Genomic DNA, 15,312 nt, shown 5'->3' on the forward strand with positions numbered 1-15,312 from the left:
TTTACCTGGCAGCCCACACTTTCCAACCACTCCCTCTATTCGTTCATTCCCCACCCTAGCAATGAGACCTCCCAAAACCACTACATTGACACTCCTCCCAAAACTCTAAGCATTATTTTTTTTAATAAATAATAATAATAAATGAAATAAAGGATTTGCACACTGACCATAATGGTTGTTTTATTTGCAAAAGTTTTACTAATGGTTTTGTATTTTCCTCTTCCACAGCCTTACCCAGTCCTGGCCATCCGGAGAGGATCATGGTGGCTGGACCCCACACCCATAGAGTCCCCGAGGCCGGCACTCGAGACCCTTACTGGGACCCGACGGGACAGCAACCCACTACCCCAGGGGGAAGGTTACCACAGCAATGCTCACCATCATCACCATCCTCATCTTCACCATCACCAGCATAACCGCAGCAGTGACAGTCACTATGACGACTGTGATGCTGTGACATCCGCTGCCGCCCTCCGCAGCAGCCAAAGCCCCAGCCCACCACATATCATGGGGTAGGTGCCATTTTGAGGAATTAAAAGTGGTGGCACCCAGGAGATCAAAAGTGATGGGAGAGGGCCTACCAGGTTGTTTGAATATTTGTTCTTATACTTAAATGTGTGCCCTGACATAGACAGCGTACATACACATTTAAACACATATATTAGTATGCATTATCCAATGCATGTATGCATATAATATGGACAAGGAAACAAACAAAACAAGTGCCAAGTTGTAATGAATGTGGTTGAAGCTGTGGTCATGGGTTCCTGTCTGTATATATCCACTTATAAAAATTGAACTTACATTTTTTTCCGGTACTACAATTATCATGTAGGAGGCTATGCTCCTTAACATATCTTAAGCAATCATGTTTCTTCAGTTTTTAATATGACCTCTTCTTGAATTTTCATCCCATATCAGCCGATCCTCTAGGTTCATTTTTCTGCGTGCGTACGTGTGTGTATTTACCTAGTTTACCTAGTTGTATTTACCTAGTTGTATTTTACGGGAAGGGGAGCTATGGTCGTGGGGTCCCGTCTCCATATTTCAATTTATCTAGACTGTTTTTAAATTCGTGTATCGTTTTTGTACTCACCACATTTTCGTCTAACCTGCTGTGGGGAAAGCTGTTCTTTTTCAGGTCTCTTCTATGCCTTTCTTGATTTTCTTTCCATGTCCTCTTGTATCTCTACTATCCCATTTTATTAGATCCTCTCTATCAATAATTTCCATACCTTTCGTGATTCTATAAATAGTTATCAAGTCTCCCCTTTCTCTTTTTTGCTCCAATGTCTATAACTCAAGTTTTGCTAGCCTCTCCTCATATGATAGTTCTCAGAGCGTTGGAGCCAAATTCGTAATTGGTCTTTGTATTCTTTCAAGTTTTGTTATACATTTTTTGTACTTGGTGACCACGTCATCGCTGCATACGCCAGTTTTGGTCTTATCCAAGTGACTAGTATTTTCTTCACCATTTCTTCATCCAGGTATGTAAATGCCACTTTAATTGATCTTATTAAATTATAAGTTTCTCCAAAAATTTTGCTTATGTTTCTCAGGAGACATATTATTCATAATAATGACTCCTAAGTCCTTTTCTTTTTCTACTTTTTCAATTTCTTCCTATACCAATGTATATGATCACACTATTCTTTTTTGCTTCTTCCAAATTCATTTATACTACAATTCTTAATGTTGAATTCCATCTCCCATTTCCTGCTCCATTCCCATACTTTATTGAGATCACTCTGCAGCGATTCACAATCTTCTTCGGTGTTCACTTTCTTCAACATTTTAACATCGTCTGCGAAGAAGCTCATATAACTTTCAATTCCTTTATCCATATCATTAATATATATAGCAAACATTATTGGGGCCAGTACTGTTCCTTGTGGAACTCCACTAATTACTTCATCCCAATTGGAATGTTTGTCTCTTATCACCACTCTCATTTTCCTTCCATGCAAGAAGTCTTCCATCCACTTAAGTAGTTTGCCCTGTACTCCTCCTGCAGTTTTTAATTTCTATAGCAATTTCTTATGTGGCACCTTATCAAAAGATTTTTTCAGGTCTAGAAATGCACAATCATCCCATCCATCCCCTTCCTGTATTATATCCATTAGTCTTGAATAGAAACACATCAAGTTTGTGACACATGATCGTCCTTGTCTAAATCCAAACTGCCTCGGATTTAGTACATTGTTTTTCCAAATGCTTTACCCATCTAATTTTGATCATTCTTTCACAAATTTTTGCTACCATACTTGTAAGAGAGACCGGTCTATAGTTTGTAGGGTCTTCTTTGTTTCCCCCTTTATATATTGGTACTATATTTGCTCTTTTCCAATCTTCTGGAACTTTTCCTTCTTTCAATGAACTGCTTATTAGACTATGTATTTTGTCTGTTAGTTCGTCCCTGCATTCTCTCAAAATCCAGATTGCCATTTCATCTAGACCATGTGATTTTCTGACATCAAGATTACTCAAGTTACTCATTATTTCATTCCTTGATACTTCTATCTCTTTCATAGGGGGGACTTTCCCCTCCCACTCGACATCTCTAAGTTGTATGTTCTCCCTCGTAAACACTGATTTAAAATGCTTGTTCATAATTTCTGCCATTTCTATTTCCTCTGTGTATTCTATTCCTCCTTGTCGTAGTTTCACTAATTCTTGTTTGTTTTTCAGTTTGTTGTTTACAAATCTATAAAATAGTTTTGGTTGATCTTTATATTTTTCTATGACATCCTTTTCGTATTTTCTCTTTTCTTCTCTGCGCACTTGTACATATTCATTTCTATAATCAATATATATTTTCCATTTTTCGGGTTTTTTGTCTTTCCTCCATTTTATCCAAGCTTTATCCCTTTTATCTTTTAACTCTCTACATCTTTTGTTGTACCAACATTTTACATATCCTTTTTCTTGTTTTTGTCTTGGAACATACTTTTCCACTCCTTCCTTATAAATTTTTGTCAAAATTTTCCATTTCTCTTCGTATATCCTTTCCTAGTCTGCTTTTTGAAAAAAAATCTCATTCTATCAATTTTTTTCCATACATCATTTTTTCCTTCCTATATTGTTCGTTTTTTCTCATGTATTTTTCTTCATTTAGTTCCAGCTCTACTAATATGTGGTCACTTTTACTTATTGGTGTCTTATATTCAATGTTGTCCACTATTTCAGGTTCTGATGTGATTATTAGGTCTAGTCTCGATGGTTCTTCCTCATTTCTATACCTAGTATTCTCTTGTATCCATTGTGTCATTGTATGTTCTATAATCATATTAAGTAGTACATTTCCCCATAGGTCGTCTCCACCCTTCACTGTCATCTTTTCCCAGCAGATTTCTTTACAATTAAAGTCACCCATTATAACTATTCTTCCTTAGCTTCTAGTCTTTTTTTTTATCCTCTCTTTCCTCTTTATTCGTTTCTCTTTTTATCCATACCTGTTTATACTGATAACTTTTTACTAGTTTCCCTGTTTTTGCAAAGATATTTTCTGCTGTCGTTTGTGACCTGAATTAATGGTTTGGTCTTATCTGTATTGTATTTCCCTTGTCTATATATTTCTTTAATTTCTTTCCCTGTTTCTTGTTCATTCTCTTGAACTACTTCTAATATCTTGTTTACCTTTTCCTTCTCTTTTACTTTTGTGGTCCTATTTGGATTATGCTTCTCTTCCATCCCTAATATAATTATACATTTCTTTTTATCCGCTAAGTCTCTTACTATATTCTCCTTCTCCCTCATCACTTTAATAACTGTGTCCTTAGTTTGTTCTTTCATCTGTTGTGTCACTATATCTTTAAATTCAATTTTGCTGTTCTCTTGGACTTTTCTCCAACCCTGTACCTCTTTTGCTATGGACTCCTTATTCTCTTTATTATTATTCTTTAATTCATCATTCTCATCCTTTACTTCTTTCAACTGTCTTTTCAATTCTTCTATTTCTTTATTTAGGTTTTGGTTCTTTTTTAGTTCTTCCAATTTATCAACTCTTTGTGTAATCCATGTAAGTTGGCTGAACCTAACCTCCCACTGTTTGTTCATGTTCTCTAGTTTTTCTTCTAGACCTGTTAATCGGGGGAGGTTGTCATCCCCTCCCTCATTAAATCCATGGAAATTATTATCTCCACTTTCTATTGTGTTGTTCTTATCTATATTTCTAATTTTAATGCCTTTACTGATATTTTCGACTTCACCTGCGTCGTCTGCAGCCCTTTTGTTTACATTCCTTCTGACGTCCAGGGGAGCCCGTTCGTCTCCTTCGTCATTTTCTTCCATTTTCCTCACTAATCCCTCCCCTTCTCCTTTTTCTTCACCTGCCCACTACACCACGAGCTTTCCCCTTCCCTATTAATACAACACAGGTACTCCCTCGTCGTTGAAATCTACGAAAATTTCGTTTTTTCCGGAGTTCCAATCGTCGCCGTCTCTCTGCTGATCGTGTGTGTGTGTGTGTGTGTGTGTGTGTGTGTGAGAGAGAGAGAGAGAGAGAGAGAGAGAGAGAGAGAGAGAGAGAGAGAGGACAGACACCTCCTTCGGACAGATTTACTCCAAAACAATTTAATCAAATCGTTCACACATTTGAACATATATCTATCACCCGATGGAAATACAGAGACAGGATCCCATGAACGTAGCTCTATTTGTGTTTATTGCAAGTCACCTGATGAGCAACTTTCTTGTCTCTCCTGCAGAGAATGGACAGGAATGGGCGGAGGAGTTGGTGGTGGAGGAGGAGGAGGAGGAACCGGGGGAGGAGGGACGGTGTCGCCGCGTGTTATGAGTCCGGCCAAGTCACCCGAACTGATGACTTCGGACTTCAGAGTCGACATTGCCACATTTCCACACGAGCCTTCTAACGGGCTTTACACGGACAGGTGAGTAATCACAGTAAAAAAAGATCACATGAATACAAAAGTAAATAAAAAAAAAAATAATATCTCATCCAGACATTTAGACAAACTGAATCCCAACACACCCAGATATCCAGACTTCCGGTAACATCATTTTTTTTATTGCCATACATGAAATTACTCGTAGCCCCCCCTCCACCACAAAAAAGAAAAAAAAAGAAAAAATGCACAAGCCTTGTTTCACAAGGTTAAGCCACGGACCACAATGGACGAATATACCAACGGGAGACCCTCTAGCAACAACGAAGCCAGTTGAACGTGATCCTTGTATGTTTATTCTGATTCCCGCCGGTCGATCTTATTGAGCTCAAGGAGAACTCTTTAAAGACTGTTGGTCTTTGTCCACATTTTCAAGCGATCACTACAGAAAACAAATCTTAATACAGAATTGTTTGTTTGAATGTTACCATAAAGGCTTTGATGAAATGTAAGTTAGTGGATGCTCTAGTGAAAACTTCTGCAATAAAACTGCAAAATATCTTATATTATAAAAATGAACAAGACAAGTAACATAATTCGGCTAGAAGACACACACACATGGCTAAAGGTGTAGAATGTTATATGAGCTTCTTTGCGAAACTACTAAAGAGAGTAAGTACAGAGGGAGATTGCAAATCACTACAAGAAGACCTGGACAAAGTCGGGAAATGGAGTCAGAAGTATGAAGTGAATTTCAACATCAAGAAATGTAGTATAAGGGAATTTGAAAAAAAAAATATATATATATCGGGACAATATAAAATTGGTACAAAGGAAGTTAAAAAATCAACTCGGAAAAGGACCTAGGAGTAACTATCATCAATGACATGGCACCAGACAAACATATCAACAAATTAGTTGGAGAAACCTTCAATTCATTAAAATCAATGAAAGTTGCCTTTGACTACATGGATGAAGAAATGGTAAAGAAAATATTATACTTCTTCCATTATCTGGTGACCCATAGGATGTGGCCGGCAAAACCAGCAGCGATGCCACGTCTAAACCATCTCAAAAGAAAATGGAGGAAACACCGTTTTCTATATATTTGCATGTATGACCGGTATAATTAAAGATACTGCAAGCGGCCCGAGAAACCGCACTCAGCTTCTCTGTGATTACTACACCCCCCCCCCCCAACCCCACGGAAATTCATAGGTCGGGAGCCGAGGCAACGTTGCCTGACCTGAGATGCCACATCGTTTAACAAGTCTCTTCTTTTTTTTTTACATGTATAACAATTACTCATATCACCTACCATTTAATGAAAAAAAAAAATCAATATGCATTTAGAATACTCCATGTTAACATACTCGGGGTAGTGGACAGCTTCCGGTAAATGCTGAATGTTTTGATTCAGTACGTGACAACACGGCAGACAACATCTTGTGGGTCACGAGATAATGGAAATAGTGTAGTTACATTGACAAGACCAAAATTGGAGTACGCTGGGACATTATGGACATCTAGTTCTAAAAAGAACATGAATTTGAAAGAATTCAAAGGGCAACAACAAAGATGGCCCCAACACTCTCCAAATTGACATACGAACAAAGATTGGACAAACTCGAGCTACCAACCCTGGAACAAAGAAGAGAAAGAGGAGACCTACTAACTATTTACATAATTATGAGAGGGGTGAAAGTCCTTGATAGAGATGACTTACTAAAGTGGGATAGGAGAAAAACAAGAGGACGCAAAAAGAAACTTAAAAAGACTAGTTACAGAAGAGATCTGAAAAAATAATAGTTTCCCACACAGAGTGATAGATACCTGAAACAAACTGAATGAGGAAACAGTGAGTGTAAAAACTATACAAGAATTTAAGATCAAACTGAATGCTGAAAGATACAAAGGTGTATCACTACGAGCATAGCTCTCTTCCCGTAAAATGCAAGGTGATATGAGTAATTGTTATTCATGTAAGGAAAAGAAGACTTGTTAAACGATATGGTATCTCAGGTCAGGCGACGTTGCCCCGGCTCCCGATCTAGGAATTTCCGTGAGGTTGGAGAGGGGGGGTTATAGTAGTTACATAGAGAAGCTGAGTGCGGGTCTTCGGGCCGCTTGCAGTATCTTTAATTATACCGGTCATACATGCAAATATGAAGAAAACGGTGTCTCCCCCATTTTATTTTGAGATGGTTTAGACGTGGCATCGCTGCTGGTTTTGCCGGCCACATCCTATGGGTCACCAGATAATGGAAGATGTATATTTACTATTCGAAAGAAAACTTCACTGTGGTGAGAAATTCCGAGGTGTTCGCTGAATTGGAGTGGTACTTGATGTAAACAAGAACACTATTCAAAAAACTTCCCTGCAAGGAGAAATTCCAAGGTGTTAGAAGGTCCTCGCTGACCGGTGTCTCCTTGTGTACCGATGTCTCCTTGTGTGTGTGCATGTGTCACCACGATCTTGTATCACATGTTGGGCTCGTGATCGACAACTATTACCCTCCCATATGAAGGTAATATGACCCGGTCTACAGGTAATGCTGTGGCTTTATACACATGCACACATACAAACAACTTGCCCACCAGAATTGGAATACCGGCTCGCAGTACAACGGTACCGAAATATCAAACTTGGATTGCAGTATCACCACACCCCTGAGCCATGAATTTGTGTGTGTGTGTGTGTGTGTGTGTGTGTGTGTGTGTGTGTGTGTGTGTGTGTGTGTGTGTGTGTGTGTGTGTGTGTGTGTGTGAGTGAGTGAGTGTATGCGCAGACCTGTGTACGTACTAGCTCGCGTGAATGATGGCAAGTTTCAAATATCAGTACCCCTTTTTACTTAGTTATTGCCCAGAAAAAAAAGCATACAAAGATCTTCAAGAACCAGAAAGAAAGTGACCACGCTCTTACTGATGCTAAGATGTTCTCCCATTGTGTCTTCCCTCAGCGATTTGGTGTCAACGTTCAACCAGCAAGGGTGTGTGTCAGCCACTAGGCTTCAAGGAACAGTGCCATGTATACAGGTAGTACTCACCAACCTCAAAGACTAAGAGGTGGAATATCTGTACTGCACTAGCACACACTTCACAAATATACCAAATGCTTAAAAGTTTAATTGAGCACACTTCTCATCAATAAACTTTTGACAGTGCCCTGTCATCATACAGAGAAACTGCAAACAGGCAGAATTCTTAGTCACATGACTAGGTCATATTTTATGCTCTTCAGCAGTTTTTCTTAAAAGAAAAAAAAAAAAAAAAAAAGGGAAAATCACCATAAAAAATTTTTCTCCCTCATGGAAGACTTCATGGCAAATAATGCTAAATTAAAGACCAGACTGGAGTGATATATATAATATATATATATATTCTATATATATATATATATACTTTATATATATATATATATATTTTTATTTATATATATATACATTAATATATATATATATATATATATTTGTCTATATATATATATATATATATATATATATATACTGTGTACAAATACTGTCCCGCATTGTATACTTACTAAGTGTACTATCATGGTGGAGATGGGTTGAACGCAATATTTCGCGTACGTGCAACTCGAGCATACAAATATATAAGAAAAAATTGCACTCAACTTATATATCTTGATGGCGCAATCAGTTGTCACTATCATCTTGTCTCGTGCTAGCGGAGGTTCGAGTATTTCGCTGTATCACACTTCACTTTCTGCATGTGTGCCTCTTCGAGCATCTCGGTGTTGAGGGCTTAGAATTAAAGTAAATTGTGGTTGATAGATGTAAATATGTTCATTGGGACCCATTCAGTGTTGTACAAATACCTTCCCACGTTGTATGCTTACCAATTGCACTATCATAGTGGAGATGGGTTGAACGCAAAATTTCGTGTACGTGCATGTAACTCGAGCATACAAATATATAAGAAAAAGCTACGCTCAACTTATATCTCTCTTGGTATGGTAACAGAGTGCAGTTTCATCCATACTACCAGTGGTCAAAATACAAATTTACACAAAGGCTTATACAAACTTGAAAATTATATCTGCCAAGAAATAACCAAAAGAACAATAAGGTAAAATGTAACCCTCCGACTGTTACCTGATGTCGCCCCTCCCTCATTATTGGGACGCATTGACCCTTGCGACCTAACCTACCGCTTTCCAGGGGGTAAATGTCCTCTCATCTTATGTAAACTGTCCTTGTTCCTTCTTCATTTATATATAAACTATGTATTTCTGTTTAACTATGTACTTTTTGCACTGAAGATGTAATATATGAAAGCGTTCTTCTTCGTTAGTTTATTTTTTCAAGAGGTTTACTTTGCATATATATATATATATATATATATGTATATATATACATATATATATATATAAATATATATATATATGTATGTATATACGCGCGCGCGCGTGTGTGTGTGTGTGTTTACCTAGTTCTATTTACCTAGTTCTATTTTACGGGAAGGGGAGCTATCTCGTTTTATCTCAACTGTTTTTAAATTCGTGTGTTGTTTTTGCACACACCACTTTCTCATCTAACTTGTTCCAAACGTCTATTACTCTGTGGGGAAAGCTGTTCTTTTTCAGGTCTCTTCTATTACTGTTTTCTTTATTTTCTTTCCAGTTTTTCTTGATTTTCTTTCCAAGCTTTGTCCCTTTTGTCTTTTAATTCCCTGCATCTTTGTTGTACCAACACTTTACATATCTTTTTTTCTTGTTTTTGTCTTGGAACATACTTTTCCACTCCTTTATAATTTTTTGTCAAAATATTCCATTTCTCTTCTACTGTTGTGTCCTCCTTGTGTATCCTTTCCCAGTCTGCTTTTTGGAAGAATTCTCTTATCTTATAAAAAAAAAAAAAAAAAAAAAAAAAAAAAAAAAAAAATAAATCCATACATCAATCTTCCCTTTCTATATTGTTCGGTTTTTTTTTTTATGTAGTTTTCCTCATTTAATTCCAGTGAAACCAATATGTGGTCACTTTTACTTACTGGTGTCTTATATTCAAATAAATCCACTATTTCAGGTTCTGATGTAATTATTAGGTTTCGATGGTTCTTCCTCATTTCTATACCTAGTATTCTCTTGTATCCACTGCGTCATTGTATGTTTTATAATCATATCAAGTAGTACATTTCCCCATAGGTCGTCTCCACCCTTCACTGTCATCTCTTCCCAGCAGATTTCTTTACAATTAAAGTCACCCATTATAACTATTCTTCCTCCATCTTCCATTATCTTATTTAGAGTTATCCTGGTGTCTTCTAACATATTTTTGTGTTCTCTCTCTTCCCATGAAGCCGTTTTAGGAGGCACATAATTTACTACAAACTTCCCACTCTTCACATCCTTGTCCTCCACTTCCATCATAATCATCTCTACTCTATTCTTTCCATATGTGACATTCCTCACATCTATATCCTTCTTAGTCAGGAACATAACTCCACCCCCTTGTTTTACCTCTCTGTTTCTAACCCAATAATTATATGCACCATGTCCTACACTGTTGGGTGGTAGTGGACCTTTTAATTTTGCTTCTACAATTCCCATTATGTCCGGTCCTTTTTCCTTCAGATACATTCAGTTCATTCAAGCCTGTTATTAAGCCATCTATATTTGTGTAAGACACTTTTAATTTTCTACTACTTCCATTGTGTTTTCTGTTTCCCTTCTGTTTTCCTCTGCTATGAACCATTTCCTCACTTTCATATTCACTACTCTCCAATAGAATTTCTCTTTTTCTGACTGTTTTTTTTTTCTTCTCGTTTTTCCATAGCTTCTAGTCTTTTTGTTTTCTCATCCTCTCTTTCCTCTTTATTCATTTCTCTTTTTATCCATACCTGTTTATATTGCTCACTTGCTAGTTTCCCTGCTTTTGCTAAGGTATTCTCTGCTGTCGTTTGTGACCTGAATTTAACCTTAACTGGTCTTATCTGTATTGTATTTCCCTAGCCTATACATTTCTTCTATTTGTTTCTCTATTTCTTGTTCATCTTCTTGAACTACTTCTATCTTATTTACTTTTTCCTTTTCTTCCTTTATTCTTGTAGTCCTATTTAGATTGTACTTCTCTTCCATCCCTAATATAATCATACATTTATTTTTATCCGCTAAGTCTCTTACCATATTCTCCTTCTCCCTCATCACTTTAATAACTGTGTCCTTAGTTTGTTCTTTCATCTGTTGTATCACTATATCTTTAAATTCAATTTTGCTGTTCTCTTGGACTTTTCTCCAACCCTGTACCTCTTTTGCTATGGACTCTTTATTTTCTTTCTTATTCCTCTTTAATTCCTCATTCTCTTCCTTTACGTCTCTTAACTGTCTTTTTTAATTCTTGTTTCTTTAGTTAGATTTTGATGATCTTTAATTCTTCCAGGCTATCAACTCTTTCGGTAACTAGAGTTAATTGGTTAAACCTAACCTCCCACTCTTCTTTTTTTTTTTTTTTTTTTTTTTTTTTGTTTCTCCTCTGGATTTACTAGTCGGGGGAGGTTGTCACTCCATCCCTTATTAAATCCATAAAAGCAGTTATCTTCTCTTTTCATTGAGCTGTTATCTATATTTTTGCTCTTGACACCTCTGCTTCCTTGTTGTTCCTCGTCTGTGTATTGTGCCTCGAGTTTATTTACACCTCTCCTAGGATCCGGGGCCAGTTCGTCCCCTTTCTCCTATTTCTTCACCTTCCCACCACACCACGAGCTTTCCCCCTTCCCTACTAATACAACAAGGTACTCCCTCGTCGTTGAGATCCACGAAAGTTGCACTTCTTTTCCGGAGTTCCAATCTTCGCCGTGTATCCGACGTACATGTGTGTGTATTTATATATGCTCGTGGTGTCCCGTCTTCATATTTCGTTTTATCCAAACTGTTTTTAAATTCGTGTATTGTTTTTGCACACACCACTTTCTCATCTAACTTGTTCCAAACGTCTATTACTCTGTGGGGAAAGCTGTTCTTTTTCAGGTCTCTTCTATAACTGTCTTTCTTGATTTTCTTTCCATGTCCTCTTGTATTTCTACTATCCCATTTCATTAGATCCTCTCTATCAATAGTTTCTATGCCTTTCACGATTCTATAGTTATCAAATCTCCTCTCTCTTCTTTGGTTTAATGTCTGTAGCTCAAGTTTTGCTAGTCTCTCTTCATGTGATAGTTTTGAGAGTGAATTTCGTAATTGCTCTTTGTATTCTTTCAAGTTTTGATATACATTTTTTGTACTTTGTGACCACGTCGTCGATGCGTACTCCAATCTTGGTCTTATCAAAGTGACTAGTATTTTCTTAACCATTTCTTCGTTCAGGTATGTAAATGCCACTTTGATTGTTCTTATTGAATTATAAGTTTCTACAAAAAGTTTTTTTATATGTTTCTCGGGTGACATATTATTCATAATAATGACTCCCAGGTCCTTTATCATTTTCTATTTTCTAATTTCTTCCTCTCCCAATTAATATGATCCCACCATTCTTTTTTTTTCCTTCCATGCCCACTATTTTTTTTCCTTCCATGCCCACTATTTTTTTTTCTTCTTCCAAATTCCATTATACTACACTTCTTAATGCTGAATTCCATCTCCCACTTCCTACTCCAATTCCATACTTTATTGAAATCACTATGTAGCGACTCACAATCTTCTTCAGTGTTCACTTTTTTCAACAGTTTTGCATCATCCGCAAAGAAGCTCAAATAACTTTCAATTCCTTTATCCATATAATTAATATATATAGCAAACATTATTGGGGCCAGAACTGTTCCTTGTGGAACTCCACTTATCACTTCATCCTAATTAGAGTGTTTGTCTCTTATCACCACTCATTTTTCTTTCATGCAAGAAGTCTTCCATCCACTTCAGCAGTTTGCCTTGTATTCCTCCTGCAGTCTCTAATTTCTTTAGTAACTTCTTATGTGGCACCTTATCAAAAGCTTTTTTCAGGTCTAGAAATGCACAATCAGCCCATCCATCTCTTTCATGTATTACATCTATTAGCCTTCAATAGAAACACATTAAGTTTGTGACGCATGATCGTCCTTGTATAAATCCAAATTGCCTTGGAGTACGTTCTTTTTTTTCCAAATGCCTTACCCATCTAATTTTCATCATTCACAAATTTTAGCTATCGTATTTGTAAGAGAGACCGGTCTATTGTTAGTAGGGTCTTCCTTGTTTCCCCCTTTATATATTGGTACTATATTTGCTCTTTTCCAATCTTCTGGAACTTTTCCTTCTTTCAATGAACTGTTTATTAGATTATGTATTTTATCTGTTGGTTCATTCCTGCATTCTCTCAAAATCCAGTTAACCATTTCATCTGGTCCATGCGATTTTCTGACATCGAGATTACTCAAGTGATTCATTATTTCATTCCTTGATACTTCTATCTCTTTCATAGTGGGGACTTTCTTCACCCACTCGATATCTCTTGGTTGTATGTTCTCCCTCGTAAACACCAATTTAAAATGCTTGTTCATAATTTCTGCCATTTCTATTTCCTCTGTGTATTCAACTCCTTGTACATACATACATACATATACCAAGGCTTTTTCCCCCTTACAAGGGAGGTAACCAAAAAGGGAAAGGCATAAAAACACTCCCACCCATTTCATCCCTACATACACTCCACACCCCTCCCACCCTCCCTCTCATCTGAGCACCTCCTGGATGACGGGTCATCCCTGCACCCTGCCCACTGCCCTGGGTCAGAAGCAGTGTCGCAAGACACAGCACATCCACAGCAAGGCCACTTCATTTAATCGGCGACCCCCCCTCTCCGTCCCCCCTTGCATATAAGGAGAGGACGGGGAGAAATCCCTTCGGGCTGCGTCAAAATTTACTCACACATACTACCCCACCCCCCACCCCCCTGCCCATTCCTCCTCATGCAATCACAACATCATCCATATACAACCATTCTCCACTCACCTCTGTCTTCCGTCCTCTCCCTTCCTTCCTCAACAGACATTCCCCTCTTCCCCAAAGCCCCCTTCACCCCATCCATCCACCTCATCCTAGGACGTCCCCTCATGTTCACTCCCTCCACATCTGCCTTCCATACCTCTTTTACTAGTCTTTCTTCACTCATTCTTTCCATGTGTCCAAACCATCCTAATATTCTTTCATCAACCCTATCTCCCAACTCCTTGTAGTTTCTCTAATTCTTGTTTGTTTTTCAGTTTGTTGTTTACAAATCTCTAAAATAGTTTTCGTTCATCTTTACATTTTCTATGACATCTTTTTCGTATTTTCTCTTTTCTTCTCCGCACAATTGTACATATTCATTTCTATATCTAGTATTTATTTTCCATTTTTCATGTCTTTTGTCTTTTTTCTATTTAATCCAAGCTTTATCCCTTTTGTCTTTTAACTCCCTACATCTTTTGTTGTATCAGCACTTTAAATATTCTTTTTCTTGCTTTTGTCTTGGAACATACTTTTCCACTCCTTTATAATTTTTTGTCAAAATATTCCATTTCTCTTCTACTGTTGTTTCCTCCTTGTGCATTCTTTCCCAGTCTACTTTTTGGAAGAATTCTCTTATCTTATCATTTTTTTTTTATACATCAATCCTTCCTTTCTATATTGTTCGTTTTTTTTTTTATGTATTTTCCTCATTTAGTTCCACTTCATTCAATATGTGGTCACTTTTACTTACTGGTGTCTTATATTCAATTTTGTCCACTATTTCAGGTTCTGATGTGATCATTAGGTCCAGTCTCGATGGTTCTTCCTCATTTCTATACCTAGTATTCTCTTGTATCAATTGCGTCATTGTATGTTCTATAATCATATCAAGTAGTACATTTCCCCATAGGTCGTCTCCACCCTTCACTGTCATCTCTTCCCAGCAGATTTCTTTACAATTAAAGTCACCCATTATAACTATTCTTCCTCCATCTTCCATTATCTTATTTAGAGTTATCCTTGTGTCTTCTAACATATTTTTGTGTTCTCTCTCTTCCCATGAAGCCGTTTTAGGAGGCACATAATTTACTACAAACTTCCTGCTCTTCCCATCCTTGTCCTCCACTTCCATCATAATCATCTCTACTCTGTTCTTTCCATATGTGACATTCCTCACATCTATATCCTTCTTAGTCAGGAACATAACTCCACCCCCTTGTTTTACCTCTCTGTTTCTAATCCAATAATTATATGCACCATGTCCTACACTGTTGGGTGGTAGTGGACCTTTCAATTTTGCTTTTACAATTCCCATTGTCTGGTTCTTTTTCCTTCAGATAACCATTCAATTCATTCAAGCCTGTTATTAAGCCATCTATATTTGTGTAAGACACTTTTAATTTTCTACTACTTCCATTGTGTTTTCTGTTTCCCTTCTGTTTTCCTCTGCTATGAACCATTTCCTCACTTTCATATTCACTATTCTCTCTCTTTTTCTGACTGATCTTTTCTCGTTTTTTCCCTTAGCTTCTAGTCTTTTTGTTTTCT

At 37.2% G+C, this 15,312-nt stretch overlaps 1 protein-coding gene across 6 annotated transcripts in view; it reads left to right on the forward strand.

The window, feature by feature from the left end:
- The window catches only part of LOC143030722 (uncharacterized), a 176,991-nt gene that overhangs the window by 158,236 nt on the left and 3,443 nt on the right, over positions 1-15,312 (forward strand). For 5 of the 6 annotated variants that reach the window (XM_076193950.1, XM_076193918.1, XM_076193926.1 and 2 more), the window contains 2 exons: positions 229-512; positions 4,707-4,889. In XM_076193950.1, coding sequence (XP_076050065.1) covers positions 229-512; positions 4,707-4,889 — 467 coding nt within the window. The remainder of the gene's footprint in view (positions 1-228; positions 513-4,706; positions 4,890-15,312) is intronic. The other variant, XM_076193957.1, reaches the window with a different exon arrangement.

The sequence above is a fragment of the Oratosquilla oratoria genome, chromosome 1 (assembly GCF_046742065.1).
Source record: "Oratosquilla oratoria isolate Oo_2021 chromosome 1, ASM4674206v1, whole genome shotgun sequence".
NCBI classification, from domain to species: domain Eukaryota; kingdom Metazoa; phylum Arthropoda; class Malacostraca; order Stomatopoda; family Squillidae; genus Oratosquilla; species Oratosquilla oratoria.